This window comes from Mobula hypostoma, chromosome 4 (assembly GCF_963921235.1).
Source record: "Mobula hypostoma chromosome 4, sMobHyp1.1, whole genome shotgun sequence".
NCBI classification, from domain to species: domain Eukaryota; kingdom Metazoa; phylum Chordata; class Chondrichthyes; order Myliobatiformes; family Myliobatidae; genus Mobula; species Mobula hypostoma.
Window position 1 is genome coordinate 177,339,157 of NC_086100.1, and position 23,267 is coordinate 177,362,423.

Below are 23,267 nucleotides of genomic sequence, written 5' to 3' on the forward strand. Positions count from 1 at the left end.
TGACACCTTGTTTATTCACATTAACATCATCAAAAAATAGATTCTCTAGTTATCCTCTGGTAGTACTTGAATGTGTGCAAATTATCTTTCCTACATTTAAAAGGGGAGGAGACAATGCATGGAGTAAATGAAAATCAGAAAACCTGCAGATACCGGAAATGTTAGAAACATGCCAGGTCAGGCAGAGGGATTGGTATATTAGTGGTGAAAATGAATGGTTGGAACTTGCTGAATGTTTCCAATATTTTCTGTTCTTATATTATTATTGTACAGAATTATCCTTCTCCTGTGTTATAACATTAATTTCTTTTGAATGTACCAATATTGTTGCTGGCTGCTCATAGTGTAGAACCTACTCTCTCCAGGGCATTACAGGGGCTTGCAAAGAAAAGAGCTATTAGGATTGTCAGAGGCTGCTGAGCAAGCCTCCAGATGGCTATGGATCAAGAGGCGTGACCTGTGGACCAATGCTGCTGGGACACAAGCCAGGGCCTGATGGGAATTGTTGCAGAGGGCAAGGTTTCAGATTTCTGGATCATTGGGATCTCTTCTGGGGAAGGTATAAACTGAACAAAAATGATGGGTTACACCTGAACATAAGGGGCCCAATATCCTTCTGGATATGTTTGCTAGAGCTGTTGGGGAGGGTTTAAACTAATTTGGTGGGGAATGGGAACCAGAGTGACAGAGCTAAGGATGGGGAGTTGGAATACAACAAGATGCATTGTGTAGTGAGACTGTGAGGAAGGACAGGCAGATGATAGGTTTTAGTAAAACTCCCCTCATTTTGCCTAATCGAATATCGAAAGGCCTCGATAGAGTGGATTTAGACAGGATGTTTCCTATGATGAGGAAGTCTAGGACCAGAGGGCACAGCCTCAAAATACAGGAATGTCCATTTGTAATGAAGATGAGGAGGAATTTAATTAGCCAGAGAGTGGTGAATCTGTGGAATTCATTGCTACAGGCAGCTGTGGAGGCCAAGTCATTTGGAGTATTTAAGGCAGAGGTTGATAGATTCTTGATTAGTCAGGGCATGAAGGGATGTGGTAGAGAAGGCAGGGGATTGGGGCTGAAAGGGGAAAGGAATTCGGCCATGATGAAATGGCAGAGCAGACTCAATGGACCAAATGGAGTCAGTAGGATGAGTTAAAGTGTGACAGTGGGCCAAAATTGAAAGGGTGATGAATACAGGACTGGAAGAATAACAAAATGAGGGAAAAGATAAAGGGTGAATAAAGATTGCAAGGTGTAACTAAGAGTTTACATGTTAAGATTACTAAGAAGTGTCATAATTTATATTGGTTATGTAGTAAATGTAGTGTTTGAGAAGTTAGTATAGAAGGGAAAATGTGAAGAAATGGAGCACATCAGATGATCACAGAATAAATGCAAGAAAATCACAAAGTTTTGTATATTAATCCCTTTTAAGGTTTAAATGAGGATGGGTGTGGAGTAAAATATAGGACAGTTCAAAGTAAATTTACTATCAAAGTACATGTATGTCACCATTTATAAACCCTGAGATTCACCTTCTTGCGGGTATCAATACATCCAATAAGCGTAATTGAATCCATGAAAGATTGCACCAACAGGGCAAATAATCAGTGTGCAAAGACAACACGAAAGAATAAGCAAAAAGATAGAACCAAGTTAATTTCATACCTCATAGTAAGGAAAACTTCAGAAACCTTAATTAACATGAAATTATCAAGTGATTGATGGAGAAAGAACACGGAAAATATCCAGACGCTGATAGGTGGGCTTGTTTTAATCAGCACTGAGAACTTGTAATATGAGGGACAAAGCTTTGGAAAATAAAAGAGTGGGATGAAGTGCAGATAAGTTGCCACCTGACAGCCGGTATCCAAGGGTTTTACAAGACATGAATCCCTTAGTTCAAGTTGAATTGTCATTTGACCATTCACGTGTATACAGCTAATCAAAACATCATCCCTTCAGGGCCAAGCTGCAAGACACAGTACATACACACAAAATACTCTGCAGATGCTGGGGTCAAAGCACCACTCACAACACGCTGGAGGAACTCAGCAGGTCTGCAGCATCCGTGGAAACAATCAGTCAACGTTTCGGGCCAGAACCCTTCGTCAGGACTGAAGGGGGAAGGGGCAGAGGCCCTATAAAGAAGGTGGGAAGGTTCCAGGTGAAAAACCAGTAAGAGGAAAGATAAAGGGGTGGGGGAGGGGAAGCAGGGAGGTGATAGGCAGGAAAGGTGAAGAAGGAATAGGGGAAAACACAATGGGTAGTAGAAGGAGGCGGAACCATGAGGGAGGTAGTAGGCAGCTGGGGGAGGGGGCAGAGTGAAACTGGGATAGGGGAAGGGAGGGGGAGGGAATTACTCGAACTTGGAGAATTCAATGTTCATACCAAGGGGCTGGAGACTACCTAGATGGTAGATACAGTCAGACTTAGCACATATAGTTACCATAGCACAGATAGTCACAAATAACATTAGCACAAGATCCTGAGTGGCATGGCCTGAAGCTTGATGGTGCATGGGATGTTGTCCTGGAGCCATGTTTCTGCAAGAACAAGCATGTAGCAGTTGCTCTTGTCCTGCAGCCGCAGATGAAGACAATCCAGTTTATCTTCCAGGGAGTGAACACTAGAAAGCAGAACCAATGGGAGAGCCAGCCTGCAGAGGCTAGCCCCCAACCCAGTATGGATAAGAGATGGTAAAGCCATTAATTGAAGTTTTTCCGAATTCGTCGAGCTCTAGGAGGATACCGTTAGACTGGAAAATTGCAAATCATGACTCCTTGTTCAAGAGAAAGAGAGACAATAAGTGGGAAATTGCCGGCACCCAGCTTAATGTCAGTTAATGGCAAGAATCAAGTGTATATATCAAGGAAGAAATAGCTAGTCATTCATAAAAACTTTATGTAATCGAGCTGTCAACATGGCTGGAATTCTTCAAGGTTTTAACACATAGCTTTGATACATTTAGCTAGGCATGAAAATGCAAGAACTGACGGAATAAGGATCACGTGAAGGAAGCTGGGATTAGTTTGGCTGTACTGTTGTATGTTCTATGGACTGCTTTCCACAAAGATATAGTCTGAATACAGGGGTCTTTTTCGGGCTGAAAGAATGTAATTAATGGAGTGTCCAAATAATAACTTAGGGCCCCAAACAGTCCTTCTAGGTGAGGCGACACTTCATCTGTGAGTCTGTTAGGGTCACCTACTGTACCCAGTGCATCCGGTGTGGCCTCCTGTATACTGGTGAGACCCCATATAGATTGGGAGACCATTTTGTTGAGCACCTTCACTCCGTCCACCACAAAAAACAGGATTTCCCGATGGCCACCCATTTCAGTTCTACTTCCCATTCCCATTCTGACATGTCAGTCTATGGCCTCCTTTACTGCCCCGATGAGACCATACTCAGGTTGGAGGACCAACACCTTATATTCTGTCTGGGTAGCCTCCAACCCGATGGCACGAACATCGATTTCTCAAACTTCTGGTAATTGCCCTCCCCCCTTCTCCATCATTCCCCATTTTTGCTTTCTTCTCACACCTTCTCTTTTTACCTGCCCATCACCTCCCTTTGGTGCTCCACCCCTTCCCTTTCTTCCATGGTCTTCTGTCCTCTCCTATAGGATTTCCCCTTCTCCAGTCCTTTATCTCTTCCACCAATCAACTTCCCAGCTCTGTACTTCACCCCTCCCCATTTCACCAATCTCCTGCCACCTTGTTCTTCTTCCTCTGCTCCCCCCACCTTCTAATTCTGACTTCTTCCTCCTTCCTTCCCAGTCCTGATGAAGGGTCTCAGCCCAAAATGTCAACTGCTTACTCCCGTTCATAGATCCTGCCTGACCTGCTGAGCTCCTCCAGCACACTGTGTGTATTGCTCTAGATTTCCAGTATCCACAGTACCCTGTGTCTGATTCACTGCTCCACTGTGGCCTCTTCGAGTCATGCCTACCCTTAAAGAAGTTTAAATCTTCTCTTCAATGGGGGTTCAGTGAGACAGTTTCTCACTGCTTCCTCACTGTGGTCTCTGCTGCTCTCGGACTCTTCAACCATTTGCTCACACACCGACTTGCTATCACGGCCACCCACGCTTCCCAGTTTGAACCCAATGAGGATCCCAGGTACCTGCATTTGATTGACTTTCTCCTGCCACTGCTCCCTCTGGATTTACGCATCACCCTTGCTGCAATGCGAAGATACCTGCAAACACTGTCAAAGAAAGGGGCTTCCCTTCCTCCACCATCAACAGTGCCCTCACCCGCATCTCTCCCATTTCGCATACATATGCCCTTATCCCACCACACCAGGGATAGGGTTCCTCTGGACCTCACCTACCACCCCATAAGCCTCAGCATCCAGAATCAGGTTTATTATCACTAGCACGTGACGTGAAATAATTCTCCATAATTTCTGCCATCTCCAGTGGGATCCCACCACCAAGCGCATCTTCCCTTCCTTTCAACTTTCTGCTTTCCGCAGGGATCGCTCCCTACATGATTCCCTTGTCCACTTGGCCTTCCCCACTGATCTTCCTCCTGGCACTTACACCTGTGCCTGCACCCCCCCTCCCTCACTACCATTCAAGGCCCCAAACAGTCCTCCCAGGTGAGGCAACACTCCACCAATGAGCATGTTGGGGTCATCTACTATATCTGGTGTTCCTGGTGTGGCCTCCTCCCGACATAGATTGGGAGACTGTTGCATCGAGCACTTTCACTCAGTCTGCCACAAAAACAGGATTTCCTGGTGGCCACCCTACTTCAGTTCTATTTCCCATTCCCATTCTGACATGCCAGTCTATGGCCTCCTCTACTGCCACGATGAGGCCACACTTAGGTTGGAGGAGCAACACCTTATATGTCATCCAGTAGCCTCCAATCTGATGTAATTGCCCCCCCGCTTTCTTTCACCATTTCCCATTCTTGTTTCCCTCTCACACCTTCTCTTTTTACCTGCCCATCACCTTCCTTTGGTGCTTCTCCCCTTTCTTTTCTTCCATGGTCTTCTGTCCTCTCCTATCAGATTAGCCCTTCTCAAGCCCTTTCACTCTTCCACCAATCAATTTCTCAGCTCTTTACTTCAACCCCCCCCCAGTTTCACCTATCACCTGCCACCTTGTACTTCTTCCTCCCTCCCACATCTTCTTATTCTCACTTCTACACCCCCGCTTCCTTTCCAGTCCTGATTAAAGGGTCTCAGCCCGAAACGTCGAATGCTTATTCCTATGCAAAGCTGCTGCCTGACCTACTGAGCTCCTCCAGCACATTGTGTGTACTGCTCTAGATTTTCAGCATCTGCATTAGGTCTTGTGTCTGTTATTTATTTATACAACTGACCAACTGTATCCAAGAGTTTCAGCAATAGTAAAGTAAGCCAAAAGGAAGTGAGAATAGTTAGGCTCCATGGAATAGATCAAAGTTGATCAGGTGGGTGAAAACCTGGCACAAAAGGGAAATTTTCAAGTTCATGCACTTCAGTCAGTGGAAAAGCTATTATTGTTTAAATGTGGATTGATCGTTAAATGATGAAGTACAGAGGCACCCAGGTGGTCTTGTGTCAGTATCACAAAACGATAGCAAGTAGGTGAATAAGTAATTTGGATTGCAAGGGGGGTCAAGTTTAAATATAGAGAAATATTGTTACAATTGCACAGCCTGTTGCTGAGGCTACACCTATGTGGAGTACTGTACTGGATAGTTTTATTTGAGAAAATATTAGCAGCATTGCAGGCAATCTAGAAGAGATTCACCAGGCTATTTTCCTTACAGTGAGAGGGGGGTCTTGTTACAAACGGCTAAATTGGATTTCTACTGTTTGGAGATTAAAACAATGCAGTGTGATCTTAATGAAATATATGAGACTTTAAGGGGGTATGACAGGTGAATCTCACTAGTGGCAGAGTCTTGAATAAGAGAACATAGTTACAAGAGAAGGAAGCGGTCATTTATAGCTGATATACGTGGGAATTTCTTTTCCTAGCGCACAGAGAATATCTATTATTCTCTACCATGGGTAGTTATGGAGGCTAGATAAAGAGGTAAACTTCTAAAAGATTAGGGAATTGAGGGCTAATGAGGAACTAGCACAGTAAATTAAGGGCTGGGGCTGGTTATACTGAATAGTGGGGGTAGGCTTGAGGGTTCAGCTTTAAAACAGCATAAATAAAAACTGGCATTTAGACTGTAAGATACAGGAGCAGAATTAGGCATTTGGCTCATCGAGCCTGCTCCACTATTTCGTCATGGCTAATTCAATTTTCCTCTTCGCCCCCATGTCCTGCCTTCTCTCCATATCCCTTCTTGCCCTGACCAATCAAGAATCTATCAACTTCTGCCTTAAATATACATAAAGACTTGGCCTCAACAGTTGCCTGTGGCACAGAATTCCAGATTCATCATCATCTGGCTAAAGAAATTCCCCCTCATCTCCATTCTCAAAGGATACCCCTCTATTCTGAAGCTCTGTCCTCTGGTCTTAGACTCACCCAGAACAGGAAACATCCTCTCCCACATCCACTCTATCAAGGGTTTTCACCAGTCGATAGGTTTCAATGAGGTCACCCCTCATTCTTCTGAAGTCCAGTCAATATCGGACTAGAGCCATCTGACTTTAGGTTCTCCTTCTCAAATTTCAGAGTGAATTCAATCATATTATGATCACTTGGCCCTAGGGGTTCTTTTACCTTGAGCTCTCTAATCAATTCCAGTTCATTGCACAACACCGAATCCAGAATAGCTGATCCTCCAGTGGGCTCAACATCAGCTCCTCTAAAAAACTCTCTCTTAGGCCAGGGGTCGGCAACCTTTTTGCCTCTGTGGGCCGGATTACGTATTAATGAGCGGACAGTGGCCAGATAAATGCCATAAAAACTTAAAATATGGGAATTATCTATTTAAATACATCTAGTCATGTTTTGCCTCAAATTAATGAATAACATATACTAGAAAATCATTTGTGCTTAAGGTTGCCTACCCCTGTCCTAGGCACTATTGAAATTTCTCCTCTTGGAATCCAGCACCAATCTACCTGCATATTGTCTACTACTCTTACTATGTCGACTCAGGCCTAGGGGGCTGGCGTTGGGCACGATGACGGACTCTCCACTTCTCCCTCTCCCTTATCAGTGTATTCAGTTCATCTACATTAGCCGCACCGCTGTCTTCTAGGAGCGTGTTGACCATAGTCTTGGGAGGGTGCCCAGGGTTCATCCTCCCATGCTTGGGCTCCCATATGATGATTAGGCTGGCAGGTAGCTCAGGGTGGTGTAGACAGTGCCCCACTAGTTGCAGTCTTCTCGCCTCGATTTTAGTGGTGAGCATCGGTAGGTCATCATAGAGCTCGACATTCATCATGTGCTGTTGCCAACTCACGTCAAGACCCATCTGGAGCAATCGTGTACAGCAACCATCTAGGGACTTTCACATAGTCTTGATGAGAGTCCACCTCTCACATACGTACGCGAGAATGGACTTTACGAAGATCCTCTTTTTAAGCCCTCTGGTCAGGTTTGACTTCCATATTTCCTTCATGTTGTTCATAGCCCTCCACACCAGCGCCTTCCGTATCTCTATGTCCTTCTCCGAACTCAACATTCTTGACCCGAGGTACTTGTAGTCAAAGACTTTCTTAATGGTAACATTCTTTACGGTCTTGAGAGTACCTTTGTCGCAGTTAAACACCATGTACTCTGTCTTTTTAGCATTTAGGTGAAGTCCAACTTTATTGCACTCAATTTCCACTTTTGTCAGTAGCTGCTGTGCTTCCTCCATCTGGTCAGAGAGCAGGACAATGTCATCTGCAAAAATCCAGATCTGTGAGACAACGTGTAGTGTGGAGAGGCTGACGTGTGGAGAGTACACATCCTTACTACTGTTTGGGGGTCTGTATACAACTCCCGTCAGGGTCTTTTTACCCTTGCAGTTGCTTACCTCTATCCACAATGATAACTTCCAACCTCATGTCACCCATTTCTAATGATTTGAGTTAATTTTTTTATAAATCAGCAGAGCAAAGCCATCCCCTCTACCTTCCCGCTTATCCTTTCGATACAATGTGTATCCTTGGACATTAAGCTCCCAGCTATAATCTTTCAGCCATGATTCAGTGATGCTTACAACATCATACCTATCAATCTGCAACTGTGCTACACGTTTATCTACCTTATTCTGTATACTGTGCACATTCCGATACATCCCTTCAGTCCTGTATTCACCCTTTTTGATTTTGTCCACCTTTTACGTTGCAACTCATCCTGTTGACTTTAATTTTGCCCTATCAACATCCTCTCCACACTATACATTGTCTCTGTTCGTAAACCAGCTACCTCATCTTCAGCACTGTTATCCACCTTTCCTACAATACTTCTTGCACTTAACTATGGGCAGCTCAGGACACTAGTCACACCAAGATCAACCTTTTGATTCTTAACTTTGTCTGAAGTCTTACCAACATCTGCCTCCACAATCTCTCTACAACCTGTTCTGGCACTCTAGTTTCCATCCCCCTGCAAATCTAGTTTAAACCCCACTGTGCAGCATTAACAAACCTTCCTACTAGGATATTAGTACCCCTCCAGTTCAGGTGTAAACCATCCCTTCTATACGGGTCCCACCTTCCCTGGAAGAGAGCCCACTGATCCAAAAATTTTATGCCCTCCCTCCTAAACCAACTCTTTAATCACATATTAAACTGTATAATCTGCATAGTTCTGGCCTCACTAGCACATGGCCAGGGTAGCAATCCTGAGCTCACAACCCTGGAGGTTCTGCCTTTTAACACCCTACGTAGAACCTTGTCACTCATCCTACCCTCGTTATTGGTATCTACATGGACCACAACTTCTGGCTGATCACCCTTCCACACAAGAATGTCGAGGACTCAATCCGAGATATCCTGGACCCTGGCACCCAGGAGGCAACCTATCATCTGGAAAATCTTGTTCCCAGCCACAGAACCTTCTGTCCTTTCCCCTAACCAACAAATCCCCTATCATTATAGTGTGCCTCTTCTCCCCCTTCCCTTCGGAGTCACACAGGCAGACTCAATGCCAGAGACCCGACCACTGTGACTTCATTCAAAGTGATATACCTGCTGTCCAGGGGGATGCCACAGGGGTACTCTGCACTGGCTCTTTAACCTCTTTCCCCTTCCTAACTGTCAACCATTTTCCTGTGTCCTGCTCCTTAGGTCTAAGTACCTCTATACGTCCAATCTATCACCACTTCAGCCTCCAGTTTCAGCACATCCTTTCTATGATAAGGGGCAAGTGAGTTCTCATCACTGCTTTATTACGACTCAACATTACATCCCTGCTTTTATATTCTAGTCCTTTTGAAATGAACGCTAACATTGCATTTGCCTTCCTCACCACAGACTCAACCTGCAAATTAACCTTTAGGGAATCCTGCACAAGGACTCCTGAGTCCCTTTGTGGTTCAGATTTTTGCATTTTCTCTCCATTTAGTACAAAGTCAACCCTTTCATTTCTTCTACCAAAATGCATAACCATACATTAAATACAGCTGTATATAAGAAAACCACATCGACATAACAGGAGAATTGGATCATCACTGACCATGCCAGGACTAACACAAAATCATCTGCCTAGTTGGTGGACCAAGATTGGCAAAATTTAATATTTAAGATGCTGGCATCTTTCTATGAAAGAAACTGAATTGCAGCTTGCAAAACAATAATTGATAAACTGCTTCTATTCTTTTACCACATTGCAAAATTAATTATAAATTAAGTGACATTTCATAATGAAAACGGAGCTATCCTTATCAATTAATACAATTAAATAGTCAAATTTTATTAAATCTAGAGTTTTGACAGATTTGCTTCCAATGCTTGTCATTTACATTTTTCTTTCTTTCAAGCTGTACAAAAGCACGGTGAACCAGCACCTGTAGTTTTGGACTACTGATTTTGATACACGAGTTTGAAACCTATTGTAGCAGCGGAGGAACTAAAATGCAAATATACTGGGGATTTTAAAAGTACCGCTTTTTAACAGCTACTACGAAAATAGCACTGATGCAAAACTTTTGCTGCTTCACTGATGTCCTACGTGGAAAGACACCTGCCACGCTTATCGAGTCAACGAGAGGCGTATCACTCGTACATTGCCTACCAGCCTCTATTCCACATACCCATCCTTGCCCCCCAAGCCTGGCAATCTTTCGTTTTCCCCTCTCAGCCCTTTTGCCTCCACGGATGCCGACTAACCCGATAACCTCTTCCAGCGATCTGTATTTTTGTCTGACCTCCCAACGTGGTTCACTAACTGACCTCTTTAGTTCAGGGACACTCCTAGCATTGCCAGTCCGAACGTGAAGGAATAATTTGAGACAGAATTTAATAACATATAGCACCAGACACCAAGAGCACTGACCCAAACTGCAACAAACGTCCCCACAGAGATTAATCAGTGAGACCAGGTCAAAGGTTAAAGGAGTCCTGCCACCTAAACAAGCGCCAGTGCTGCTTTAAATGAATATTCTAAAATCTATAACAGACTAAAACAATCTAATCGACCCTCGGTTCGCTGTTAATTTAGTGTTTTATCTTCTCCTCAATAACCCTAATCACTGGCCAATGTTGTACGCAATTTCCGGTCCTATCCACTAGTGGAGGGGGAAAACTAGGGGGAGGTTCAGTGGGCGGTTATAAATTGAAACGTGTTATTAGGTCTACAGTAGCTCCTTAGTATGTTATTCACACGTACAAGAATATTTAAAACAAAGGTTGTTGGTAACCTGTCCCATATTCAGCGGAGTTTAGGGGTTTTCTTTGTTCCTTGCACATACCCCCACCCCTCCGGTTTGGCGCTGTTGCTGGGTTCCACCTGTTGCGCGAGTCGCCGCTGCCGCTTCGAGAAAAACAAAAACAGTCGCGAGCGTCGGGGCGCGCGGCGCCGCTCGGACCGGATCGCGGTAACGGCGCAGGCGCAGCCAGGCCGGGCCGGGGCGGGGGAGGGGGTGTAGCCAGGGCTGGGACCCAGTGACCGGTCGGGCGACGAGCTTCGATCGCCTCCCGTTTTCTCCTCCCTCCCTCCCTCCCTCCCTCCTTCCTCCCTTCCCTTTTGGTCGCCTTATAATGGAGCAATGTCTCAACGTGGAGAGGGAGCTGGATAAAGTTCTGCAGAAATTCACCTCGTACGGGCAACATTGCGACCGGACTCTGGAGGAGCTGATCGAATACACGAGCGGTCTGAGGCAAGAGCTGAGCCAGACCGGTGGTGAGTGAACGTCGCCACGGCGATAACCTTACGGAGCACGGGCCTGTACATGTAATATGCATATACTGTCTGTTTACTTTGGCATTACTCTGAGGAACATAGTGCTGGGACCTCGGCTCCACGATGTATACTTGACCCCATTGCATTACCGCTGGCAGCTCATCAGAGCTTCGCTCAATGTGTGAACTTTACACTACGTGATGTGTATTACCCTACAATACAGTACGAGGTTTAATGGCTGGACTAACGACTACAGCTGGAGATAAGTGCGTGATGTTATAAACACGAACATCAGACCTTTACGCGCCTGTGTTTTTTACTGGGCACTATCCGCAGACCAAATAGCACACCTTAACAGAGTGTAATACAGCTACTTTACATCATATTCCATTGAAGTGATACTGTAGTTTTATTGGTGTTACCGTGCACATTATCTGATCTAAAATTTCACTCATGCGAGGGTGTGTGTGGTCCCATGTGTGCACACTGATTATACGTTGGCGCACCTATTGGAAAAGGTGTGTTTATTACAAGATGACATTTACAGGCTTGACAAGTCATCTGTTCCAATGTGGAGACTAGTCTACAGGTTGTAAAAACTTGAATTGTAATTTTAATCTCTGCAATAACAGTGTTAAGATCTTCATAGGAAGTATAACTGATTATAATTTTTCATACCTGCTAAAATGTTTTCACTTTGAAATAGCATACTGAGTGTGAATTTTTTATAGTATGTAGTTAACTTTACACTGACATTTTTTTAGACATTTTGATTTTAGACATCAGAATCAGGGTTATTATCACTCATATTTTGCAAAATGTGTTGATTTGCAGCAGCAGTACTGTGCCAGGCATACAATTACTGTAAGTTACAAGAATAAATAAGTAGTTCAGAAATCAAATAATGAGATAGTGTGAATGGACCATTTCAAAATCTGATGGTGGAGGGAAAGAAGCTGTTCCTAAAAGTTTGAGTGAGAGTCTTCAGACTCCTGTACCACCTTGCTGATGGTAGCAATGAGAAGAGGATATGCCCCAGATGATGATGTTCTTTAATGATGATTGCCACCTTCTTGATACAAAGTCTAGTGATTTGAGTTAAGATTTTGCAATCCTATTGTACTATGTTTTCAAAACTATATTATAAGAAAGCTCCCACTGCCTGTTAAATGCTGCAAATGGCATGTGTCTCAAATAGCCTCTGACAACCAAGTTCAGTTCTTGGTCTTCACATGTGCATTAGCTACTAAGCCTGGTGGAACCTTTTCTACTGACAGAAGGAGAAAGGCAGGTTACTGGCACCTTAGAGCAGATGGATCTCGTTAGCTGTGGTTTTCACCTCATCTCGGAGAAGGACAACCTCTGCTGCCTTGCGGCTATACCCTCTCACGGTGAAGGCTTTGGGAGTAAAACCTGAGGGAAAAATCTGGAGCTGGAGTCCCTAACGCAGTCCTGCATTGAGTTCAACGTTGACTGGCAACCCCCTGTGATACCAAACTGTATCAGTCTCTGCTATTCCTTTGGATTTATCAGCTGCGTGGGGAGCCTGCTACATGGGCAGTATTATAAACGGGAAGAAAGATGTACTGAAGAGGAATGGAACTGATCAAAGAATGAAAAGGAAGCTTATTCATGGCGACTGAGATTCTAAATCAGTAATTTATATCCAGAAAGAAAATAATCATAGTCATAGTAATAGTCATACTTTATTGATCCCGGGGGAAATTGGGTTTCATTACAGTTGCACCATAAGTAATAAATAGTAATAAAACCATAAATAGTTAAATAGTAATATGTAAATCATGCCAAGAAATAAGTCCAGGACCAGCCTGTTGGCTCCGGGTGTCTGACCCTCCAAGGGAGGAGTTGTAAAGTTTGATGGCCACAGGCAGGAATGACTTCCTATGACACTCTGTGTTGCATCTTGGAGGAATGAGTCTCTGGCTGAATGTGCTGCTGTGCCCACCCAGTACATTATGTAGTGGATGGGAGACATTGTCCAAGATGGCATGCAACTTAGACCATCCTCCTTTCAGACACCACCGTCAGAGAGTCTAGTTCCATTCCCACAACATCACTGGTGTTTCTGGAGTGTCAGCAAAATATATAATCGATAAAGAATGCATTAAAAAGACTTACTGCATTTTAAGTAGATCTTGTTACTTTAACTTTACCTTCTGTTTTTCCTTTATTTCATTCTTTGCTGATCCTAAAATACTCCCACTCCTTATGCTTTTGTGAGATAGATTTACACTCGGTGGCCACTTTATTAGGTATACCTGTACTCCTTGTTAATGTAAATATTTAATCAGCCAATCATGTGGCAGCTAGAAGGGGCTGAGAAGAGCAAGAAGGGGGCGTGAGTAGGGTAAAGGAAAACCCCAAGGCATTCTTCAATTATGTGAAGAAGAAAAGGATGACAGGAGTGAAGGTAGGACCGATTAGAGATAAAGGTGGGAAGGTGTGCCTGGAGGCTGTGGAAGTGAGCGAGGTCCTCAATGAATACTTCTCTTCGATATTCACCAATGAGAGGGAACTTGTTGGTGAGGACAATATGAGTGAGGTGAATGTTCTGGAGCATGTTGATAAAATACATTAAGATGGATAAGTCCCTGGGGCCTGACTGAATATCCCCAGGCTGCTCCATGCGGTGAGTGAAGAGATTGCTGAGCCTCTGGCTAGGGTCTTTATGTCCTCGTTGTCCACGGGAATGATACCGGAGGATTGGAGGGAGGCGAATGTTGTCCCCTTGTTCAAAAACGGTAGTCGGGATAGCCCGGGTAATTATAGACCAGTGAGCCTTGCGTCTGTGGTGGGAAAGCTGTTGGAAAAGATTCTTAGAGATAGGATCTCTGGGCATTTAGAGAATCATGGTCTGATCAGGGACAGTCAGCATGGCTTTGTGAAGGGAAGATCGTGTCTAACATTGATAAGAGTTCTTTGAGGAGGTGACCAGGCATATAGATGAGGGTAGTGCAGTGGATGTGATCTACATGATTTTAGTAAGGCATTTGACAAGGTTCCACATGGTAGGCTTATTCAGAAAGTCAGAAGGCATGGGATCCAGGGAAATTTGGCCAGGTGGATTCAGAATTGGCTTGCCTGCAGAAGGCAGAGGGTCATGGTGGAGGGAGTACATTCAGATTGGAGGGTTGTGACTAGTGTCCCACAAGGATCTGTTCTGGGACCTCTACTTTTCGTGATTTTTATTAACGACCTGGATGTAGGGGTAGAAGGCTGGGTTGGCAAGTTTGCAGATGACACAAAGGTTGGTGGTGGTGTAGATAGTGTAGAGGATTGTCGAAGATTGCAGAGAGATATTGATAGGATGCAGAAGTGGGCTGAGAAGTGGCAGTTGGAGTTCAACGCGGAGAAATGTGAGGTGGTACACTTTGGAAGGACAAACTCCAAGGCAGAGTGCAAAGTAAATGGCAGGATACTTAGTAGTGTGGAGGAGCAGAGGGATCTGGGGGTACATGTCCACAGATCCCTGAAAGTTGCCTCACAGGTGGATAGGGTAGTTAAGAAAGCTTATGGGGTGTTAGCTTTCATAAGTCGAGGGATAGAGTTTAAGAGTCGCGATGTAATGATGCAGCTCTATAAAACTCTGGTTAGGCCACACTTGGAGTACTGTGTCCAGTTCTGGTCACCTCACTATAGGAAGGATGTGGAAGCATTGGAAAGGGTACAGAGGAGATTTACCAGGATGCTGCCTGGTTTAGAGAGTATGCATTATGATCAGAGATTAAGGGAGCTAGGGCTTTACTCTTTGGAGAGAAGGAGGATGAGAGGAGACATGATAGAGGTGTACAAGCTAATAAGAGGAATAGATAGAGTGGATAGCCAGCGCCTCTTCCCCAGAGCACCACTGCTCAATACAAGTGGGCATGGCTTTAAGGTAAGAGGTGGGAAGTTCAAGGGGGATATTAAAGGAAGGTTTTTTACTCAGAGAGTGGTTGGTGAGTGGAATGCACTGCCTGAGTCAGTGGTGGAGGCAGATACACCAGTGAAGTTTAAGAGACTACTAGACAGATATATGGAGGAATTTAAGGTGGGGGGTTATATGGGAGGCAGAGTTTGAGGGTCGGCACAACATTGTGGGCGAAGGGCCTGTACTATGCTGTAATATTCTATGTTCTATCTCAATGAATAAACGCATGTAGACATGGTTGTTCAGACCATGCATCAGAATATAGAAGAATGTGATCCAAGTGATTTTGACCGTGGAATGAATGCCAGATGGGGTGATTTGATTATCTCAGAAACTGCTGATCTCCCGGCATTTTCATGCACAGCAGTCTCTAGAGTTTACAGAGAATGATGCGAGATACAAAAAAAATCCAGTGGGGAAAAAAGGTCTTGTTAATGAGAGAGGTCAGAGAAGAATGGCCAGGCTGGTTCAAACTGACAGGAATGTGACAGTAACTCAAATAACCACACATTATAACAGTGGTATGAAAAAGAGCATCTCTGAACACACGATCTGAAGGTCATGAGTTCGAGTCTTGGCCAAGGCAGCATATTGTGTCTTTGAGCAAGGCACTTAACCACACACTGCTCCAGTCCATGGGTACCGTCACAATGCTGGGGGTTAACCTGGCGATAGACTGGCATCCTATCTGGGGGGGGAGTCTTGTACTCTCAGTCGCTTCACACCACAGGAACAGGCATAAGGGGCCATGATGGGCCACAAGGCTCGGGACAGACTTTTAACTTTTTTTTTAAAAACTCTGAACACACAACACATCAAACCTCGAAGTGGATTGGCTACAGCAACAGATGATCACACTGGGTTCCTCTGCTGCACCCAATAAGGTGGCTACTGAGTGTATATGACAGATGCCAAAGCACTGGGACACTTGAAGTGGAAGATTCACAGGGGGTGGTAATTCTGGTATTAATTTTGGTGAATGAAGCAGATGGAAGGAGCATCACTGAATGGGCATTTTTGTGGTAGTGATTATAATTCAATTCACATAACATTATAGTATCAGTTAAGGAAGGATATATTGGCTTTGGAGGCAGTACAGAGGAGGTTCACCAGGTTGATTCCAGAAATGAGGGGGTTAGACTGTGAGGAGAGATTGAGTTGCCAGGGACTGTACTCGCTGGAATTCAGAAGAATGAGAGGAGATCTTGCAGAAACATAAAATTATGAAGGGGATAGATAAGATAGAGGCAGGAAGGTTGTTTCCACTTGTAGGTGAGACTAGAACTAGGGGACATAGCCTCAAGATTCAGGGAGTAGAATTAGGATGGAGATGAAGAGGAACTGCTTTCTCCAGAGCGTGGTGAATCTGTGGAATACTCTGCCCAATGAAACAGTGGAGGCTACCTTAGTAAAAATATTTAAGACAAGGTTGGATAGATTTTTGCATAGTAGGAGAACTAAGGGTTATGGGGAAAAGGCAGGTAGGTGGAGATGAGTCCATGGCCAGATCAGCCATGATCTTATTGAATGGTGGAGCAGGTTCGACAGGCCAGGTGGCCTACTGCTCCTCCTATATCTTATGTTCTTATAAAGGTTTTGAAATGGGAAGCTGAAAATAAATAAATGAACGTTGAAAATGTGACTTAATGTCATTGAGTCTTGAAGCAATGCAGAACGGTTTTGTCCTCACAGTAATAAAAAAGTGGCACAACTATGTCAGACAAACCCTGATGGCAAACTGCAAATAGTTTTGCTAAAGCAAAAAAAATGAAAGACAAGATAAAGCTCAAAATGTATATAAGGTATATGAGTGAAAATAAATGGTATTTGGAAATCTAAAGGAGTATGAAAAATGTATTGGGTAATAGTTCAAAACCCAAAGATCGTTTTATGTAAATAAAGATAAAGTGGGGGGAATTGTGAAGGCAAGAGTTGCTCTTGGGGACCTAAACGCAAATTTTAAATGTGGAGATGTAGGATGTTGACAAGTTTTGTTGTAGAATTAATGCAGAAAAATCAGATTATTATGGACAAGCATGGGGGTCAGAATAAATGCAGTGGGCCAAGGAGCCTATTTTATGCTGTACAATTCTATTTTCAACTGACTTTACTTATAATAAAAAAAATTGGGGGCTAATAGATGTTTCTCAGGAGAAAGTGTGTGAAATATTAAATAAGGAAAATTATTAAGTGGTTCAGCATCTTTGAAAATATAAAAAGCACTGTTGAGAGATGACTTCTAGAATTTGGAGAGTGATTCATGTTTTTCATGTTCCATTATAGATCATATGGATTAAATGAGACTCTGACTTGGCCCTTGAGGGTCAGATTTCTATGGCATAGTTGGGTCTCATGGGCTGTAGGTTTGGCACTGTGGTAGAACATAATTACCAGTAAGAAGTAGAATTAATTTATTTACCAACATGGTCACATTGTTTACAATAGCCATACCCCTTGTATTCAGACACAGTGTACGTGCTTAAGCTCATTACCCCTTCTGGGGCATAGGTCACTGATAGCAGCTCACAGGAATCCTCTGTCCTGCGCTAGTCTTTCAAGTCATCCCCAGGTATAGCACATCATCTTGCTATCCTTCGTCTCTCATGTCTTTGGAGCTTCTGTTGGTGTTTTTGTAGCTCTGGGTTTTTATGGGATGGTGTTGCTAGCCCCATGCCCAACCCTCCTCCTTTCACAGCTGGGCCTGGGACCATCCATGGCAGAGTTACACATAGTATAATGGGTGTAAAATTGTGATTGGTAAGTGTCTGACAACATTGAACATAAAACAGTACAAGCCCTTTGGCCCACAATTTTGTGCTGACCTTTCAACCTACTTCAAGATCCTTCCCTCCTACATAGCCCTCCTAGCCCTCCTATCTTTCTTTTATCCATGTCCCTAATGCATCTACTGCTACCACCAGCCCGGCAGTGCATGCTATGCACTTTCCATTCTTTGTGTTCATATATAATAAAAATACCTCTGATAATTTATTCCCCCCCCCCCCCCATACTTCTTTCTAAATACCTTAAAAGTATGGTCACTCACATTAGCCATTGTTGCTCTGGGAGAAAGATGATGGCTGTCTACTCTGTCCCTTATCTCATATACTTATACTTTATACTTTATTGTCGCCAAACAATTGGTACTAGAACGTACAACCATCACAGCGATATTTGATTCTGCGCTTTCACACTCCCTGGATTACAAATCTTATCACAGTTGGAAAGAAGCTATTCCCAAATCTGGCCGTACGAGTCTCTTCAGATGCCTCTCATCGTCCTTTGCTCCAAAGAGAAAGCCTCAGCTCACTCAACCTATCCTGGTAAATCTCCTCTGCACCCTCTCTAAGGCTTCCACATCCTTCCAATAATGAGGCAAACAGGACTGAACACAGTACTCCAAATCAGGTTCATCCAGAGCTTTATAAAGCTGCAAGAGGATTATAGACTCTACCAGCTCCTTCATGAGCAGTAGCCTCCCCATTATCGAGGACATCTTCAAGAGGTGATTCCTCGGGAAGAATCATTCATCTTTATGGACACTCACCATCCAGGACATGCTTTCTCATTATTACCTTCAGTGAGGGGGTACAGGAGCCTGAAGATGCACACAAAATATTAGGAACAGCTTCTTCCCCTTCATCACATTTCTGAATGATCTGTGAACACTTCCTCATAATTTTGCTGTCTTTTTTCACTATATATTTTTGATATATTTATTGTTAAACTTTTAATAAATTTTTTATGCTTTGCATTCTACTGCTGCCGCAAAACAAATTTCACAGCACATCAGTGTTAATAAATCTGATTCTGACATTACTTCATGTCTCTTGAACTCAATCTCCTGACTAATAAAGACCAGTACCCCATTTGCTCTCTTGATCACCCAAATGAACTTGTGTGGCAGCTTTGGGAGAATCTATGGTTTTGGATCTCAAGATCCTTCTGTTCTTCTGCACTGTTAAGAATCCTACTATTAACCTTGGACCATAAGACATAGGAGCAGAATTAGGCCATTTGGTCCATCAAGTTTGCTCTGCCATTTCATTATGGTTGAATTTAAAAACGCAAACGAGGAAATCTGCAGATGCTGGAAATTCAAGCAACACACACAAAATGCTGGTGGAACGCAGCAGGCCAGGCAGCATCCATTGGAAGAGGTACAGTCGACATTTCTCTTACTATCTCTTCTTTAAGTTAGTCCTGACGCAGGGTCTCGCCCGAAACGTCGACTGTACCTCTTCCAGTGGATGCTGCCTGGCCTGCTGCGTTCCACCAGCATTTTGTGTGTGTTGCACATTATGGTTAATCCCTTTTCTCTGTCAATCTCTTTCTCCTACCTTCTCCCCATAACCTTTCATGCCCTGACTAATAAAGAACCTATCAACCTCCACCTTAAATACACCCAAATGACCTGGCCACCACAGCTACCTATGGCAACATATTCCACAGATTCACCTCCCTCTGACCTTGTACTCTGCCTTCTAGTTTGACTTTCCAAACATGACTACAGTTGCATTGTAGCACATAAAAATTTGAGGTATATTTGATTGAAAATGTTATAAATGTAAAGAAACCTGTAAACACTTGGTCTTTTAACACATTAGCTTTTGGAAATTTCAAACTTTCTCACAGCTGATGAAGCACTTTGGAAGTGTTGTCACTGTGATAATGTGAAAAACCCAGGTGGCAATTTTTGCATTCACCACAATATGATTGTGATAATATCCATTTTTAGTAATGTTTCAGGGAGAAACATTCTTCTGAAGAGCAAAACTTCCCAGGTCAACAAAATATTTCATTGTGATCCTTTGTATTCATCTGTGAGATTAGATAGGCTTAATATCTGATGTAACATTGATATATGATACTAAAAAGCAGCCACATAAATGTCTCCTTTTAATAGGATCGATCAGCATCGTAACTTTTTGTGTATCCAAGTCTGGCAACCCAGGCCTGTACCAGAAAACCAGGTATGATTTGCGAAGGTTATTTCAAGGGCAAAGAGACAATTTCGAATGAGATTGGAGGTAACATTGGATGCACGACAATTCTGGCAGGGTCTGCAAGACATTACTTCCTACAAAGCGAAACCCAGTAGCATGAATGGCAGTGATGCTTCACTACCAGATGAACTCAAAGCCTTCTGTGCACACTTTGAAAGAGAGAACACAACTACAGCTGTGAAGATCCCTGCTGCACCTGATGACTCTGTGATCTTTGTCTCAGAGGCTGATGTTAGGCTGTCTTTAAAGAGAGTGAACACTTGTAAGGTGGAAGGTCCTGTTGGAGTACCTGGTAAGGCTCTGAAAACCTGTGCCAACCAACTAGCAGGAGTATTCAAGGACATTTTCAACCTCTCACTGCTACGGGTAGAAGTTCCCACTTGCTTCAAAAAGGCAACAATTATACCAGTGCCAAAGAAGAACTGGGCTGCCTTAATGACTATCGCCCGGTAGCACTCACATCGACAGTGATGAAATGCTTTGAGAGGTTGGTGATGACCAGACTAAACTCCTGCCTCAGCAAGATTCTGGACCCATTGCAATTTGTGATTGCCACAATAGGTCAACGGCAGATGTATTCTCAATGGCTCTCCACACGGCTTTAGACCACCTGGACAACACAAACACCTACTGTTCTTCCGACTATAGCTCAACATATAATACCATCATTCCCACAATCCTGATTGACAAGTTGCAGAACCTGGACCTCTGTACCTCCCTCTGTAATTGGATCCTTGACTTCCTAACTGGAAGACCACAATCTGTGCGGATTGGTGATAACATATCCTCCTCGCTGATGATCAACACTGGTACACCTCAGGAGTATGTGCTTAGCCCACTGCTCTACCCTCTATATACGCATGACTGTGTGGCTAGGCATAGCTCAAATACCATCTATAAATTTGCTGACGATACTACCATTGTTGGTAGAATCTCAGGTGGTGACGAGAGGGCGTACAGGAGTGAGTTATGCCAACTAGTGGAATGGTGCCGCAGCAACAACAACCTGGCACTCAACGTCAGTAAGACGAAAGGGCTGATTGTGGACTTCAGGAAGGATAGGATGAAGGAACACATACCAATCCTCATAGAGGGATCAGAAGTGGAGAGAATGAGCAGCTTCAAGTTCCTGGGTGTCAAGGTCTCTGAGGATCTAATCTGGTCCCAACAAAACGATGTAATTATGAAGAAGGCAAGACAGCGGCTATACTTTATTAGGAGTTTGAAGAAATTTAGTGTGTCAACAAATATGCTCAAAAACTTCAATTGTTGTACTGTGGAGAGCATTCTGACAGGCTGCATCACTGTCTGGTATGGAGGGGCTACTGTGCAGGACTGAAGGAAGCTGCAGAAGGTTTTAAATCTAGTCAGCTCCATCTTGGGTGCAAGCTTACAAAGTACCCAGGACATCTTCAGGGAGCAGTGTCTCAGAAAGGCAGTGTCCATTATTAACGACCTCTAGCACCTAGGGCATGCCCTTTTCTCACTGTTACCATCAGGAAGGAGGTACAGAAGCCTAAAGGCACATGCTCAGTGATTCAGGAACAGCTTCTTCCCCTTTGCCGTCCGATTCCTAAATGGACATTGAATCTTTGGACACTACCTCACTTTTTTAATATAAAGTATTTCTGTTTCTGCATGTTTTTTAATCTATTCAATATACGCAATTGATTTACTTGTTTATTGTTATTATTTTATTTTTTTTTTCCTCTGCTAGATTATGTATTGCATTGAACTGCTGCTGCCAAGTTAAATTTCACGTCACATGCTGGTGATAATAAACCTGATTCTGATTCTGGAGCTACATATGAAATGCTGGATCTCAGCTAATCAGGCAGCATTTATAGAAGGAAATGAACACTCAACAGACTGAAATGTTGACCATTTATTTATTTCCATATAAACTGCCCCACTTGATGAGCTCCATCAGCATTTTGTGTGTATGTGTGTTGCTCTAGATTTGCAACATCTGCAGTCTGTCTTGTTTCCATTGCAATATTCTTTTCTTTTATTCACTTAACTCTTCCTGTCTCACATCCTGCAGAATTAACTTGTATGTACACGTGCACGTAAGTGTTCACTTCCAAGTTTTGATTGGGTAATTTATGATAATATTGCTTTGGGCCATCATGTAATTGAGGTTGCTGCTAATAATGCTAATTACATTGGAACTGCAGATTTTTTTACATGGCAGTGGACTAGTGTAAGAAATTATCTTTTATGAACTTATTGCATTCAGAGAAATATTCTGTTTCCAGTATTTTAATCCTGGTATCTAGACTACTTTGGTGCAAGTTACATGATCTTATGATTATTAAATGTCCTTTCTGTCCACTAGACCTACAGTGAATTACTCTTATAGATAAAGCTCTGCCTTCAATTTTGTAATTTCAAGTAAACTTATTTCCAAACTCCTAGACCTTGGAGTCAGCACCTTTCTCTGCAACTGGATCCTTTACTTCCTGGCCAACAGACGACAATTAGTAAGAATAGCAGCATCTTCGCCATGATTGTCCTCAACACTGGTACCCTGCAGGGCTGTGTTCTCACCCCCTTTCTTAATTCCCTATATGCTCATTGCTGTGTGGTGAGATTCTGTTTTAATTCCATCTATAAGTTTGTAGATTACACCACATCGGTGGGCTGGATCTCAGACACAAAATGGAGTACACTAAGGAGATAGCCTAGTGTTATAGTGTCAAGAAAGCAACCTTTTCCTCACTGTAAGCAAAACAAAAGAGCTAGTTATTGGCTGCAAGAAGTAGGCTGGAGTACAGGCCTAGTCTCAATGCTTCTGAGGTGGAGATAATTGAGAGCTTCAAGTTCCTAGAGTAGTTATCACCAGTGGCTTGTCTTGGTCCAACCATATTGATGCTATGGCCAAGAAAGCACACCAGTGTCTCTTCTTCCTCTGAAGATGAAGGACCAAGGAATTGGCATGTTTCTGTTGGTCCTCAGCAAGTTTTATGCATGCACCATTAAAAGCATCCTATCCAGATAGGCAACTGCTCTGCCCAAGATAGCAAGAAAGTGCAGAAAATTGTGGACCCAGCCTAGTCCGCCACAAAAATTAGTCTCCCCTCCATTGACTA

General features: G+C 43.4%; 2 protein-coding genes across 6 annotated transcripts in view; one reads left to right on the top strand and one right to left on the bottom strand.

The window, feature by feature from the left end:
• rnf103 (ring finger protein 103) overlaps positions 1-23,267 on the bottom strand; it is an 88,910-nt gene that overhangs the window by 62,838 nt on the left and 2,805 nt on the right. The window lies entirely within an intron of this gene.
• LOC134345814 (E3 ubiquitin-protein ligase RMND5A) overlaps positions 10,864-23,267 on the top strand; it is a 70,725-nt gene continuing 58,321 nt past the window's right edge. Inside the window, exon 1 of one of the 3 annotated variants that reach the window (XM_063047076.1) lies at positions 10,864-11,238. In XM_063047076.1, the coding sequence (XP_062903146.1) occupies positions 11,097-11,238 (142 nt within the window). In that variant the 5' untranslated portion in view covers positions 10,864-11,096. The remainder of the gene's footprint in view (positions 11,239-23,267) is intronic. The other 2 variants (XM_063047075.1, XM_063047074.1) reach the window with 2 other exon arrangements.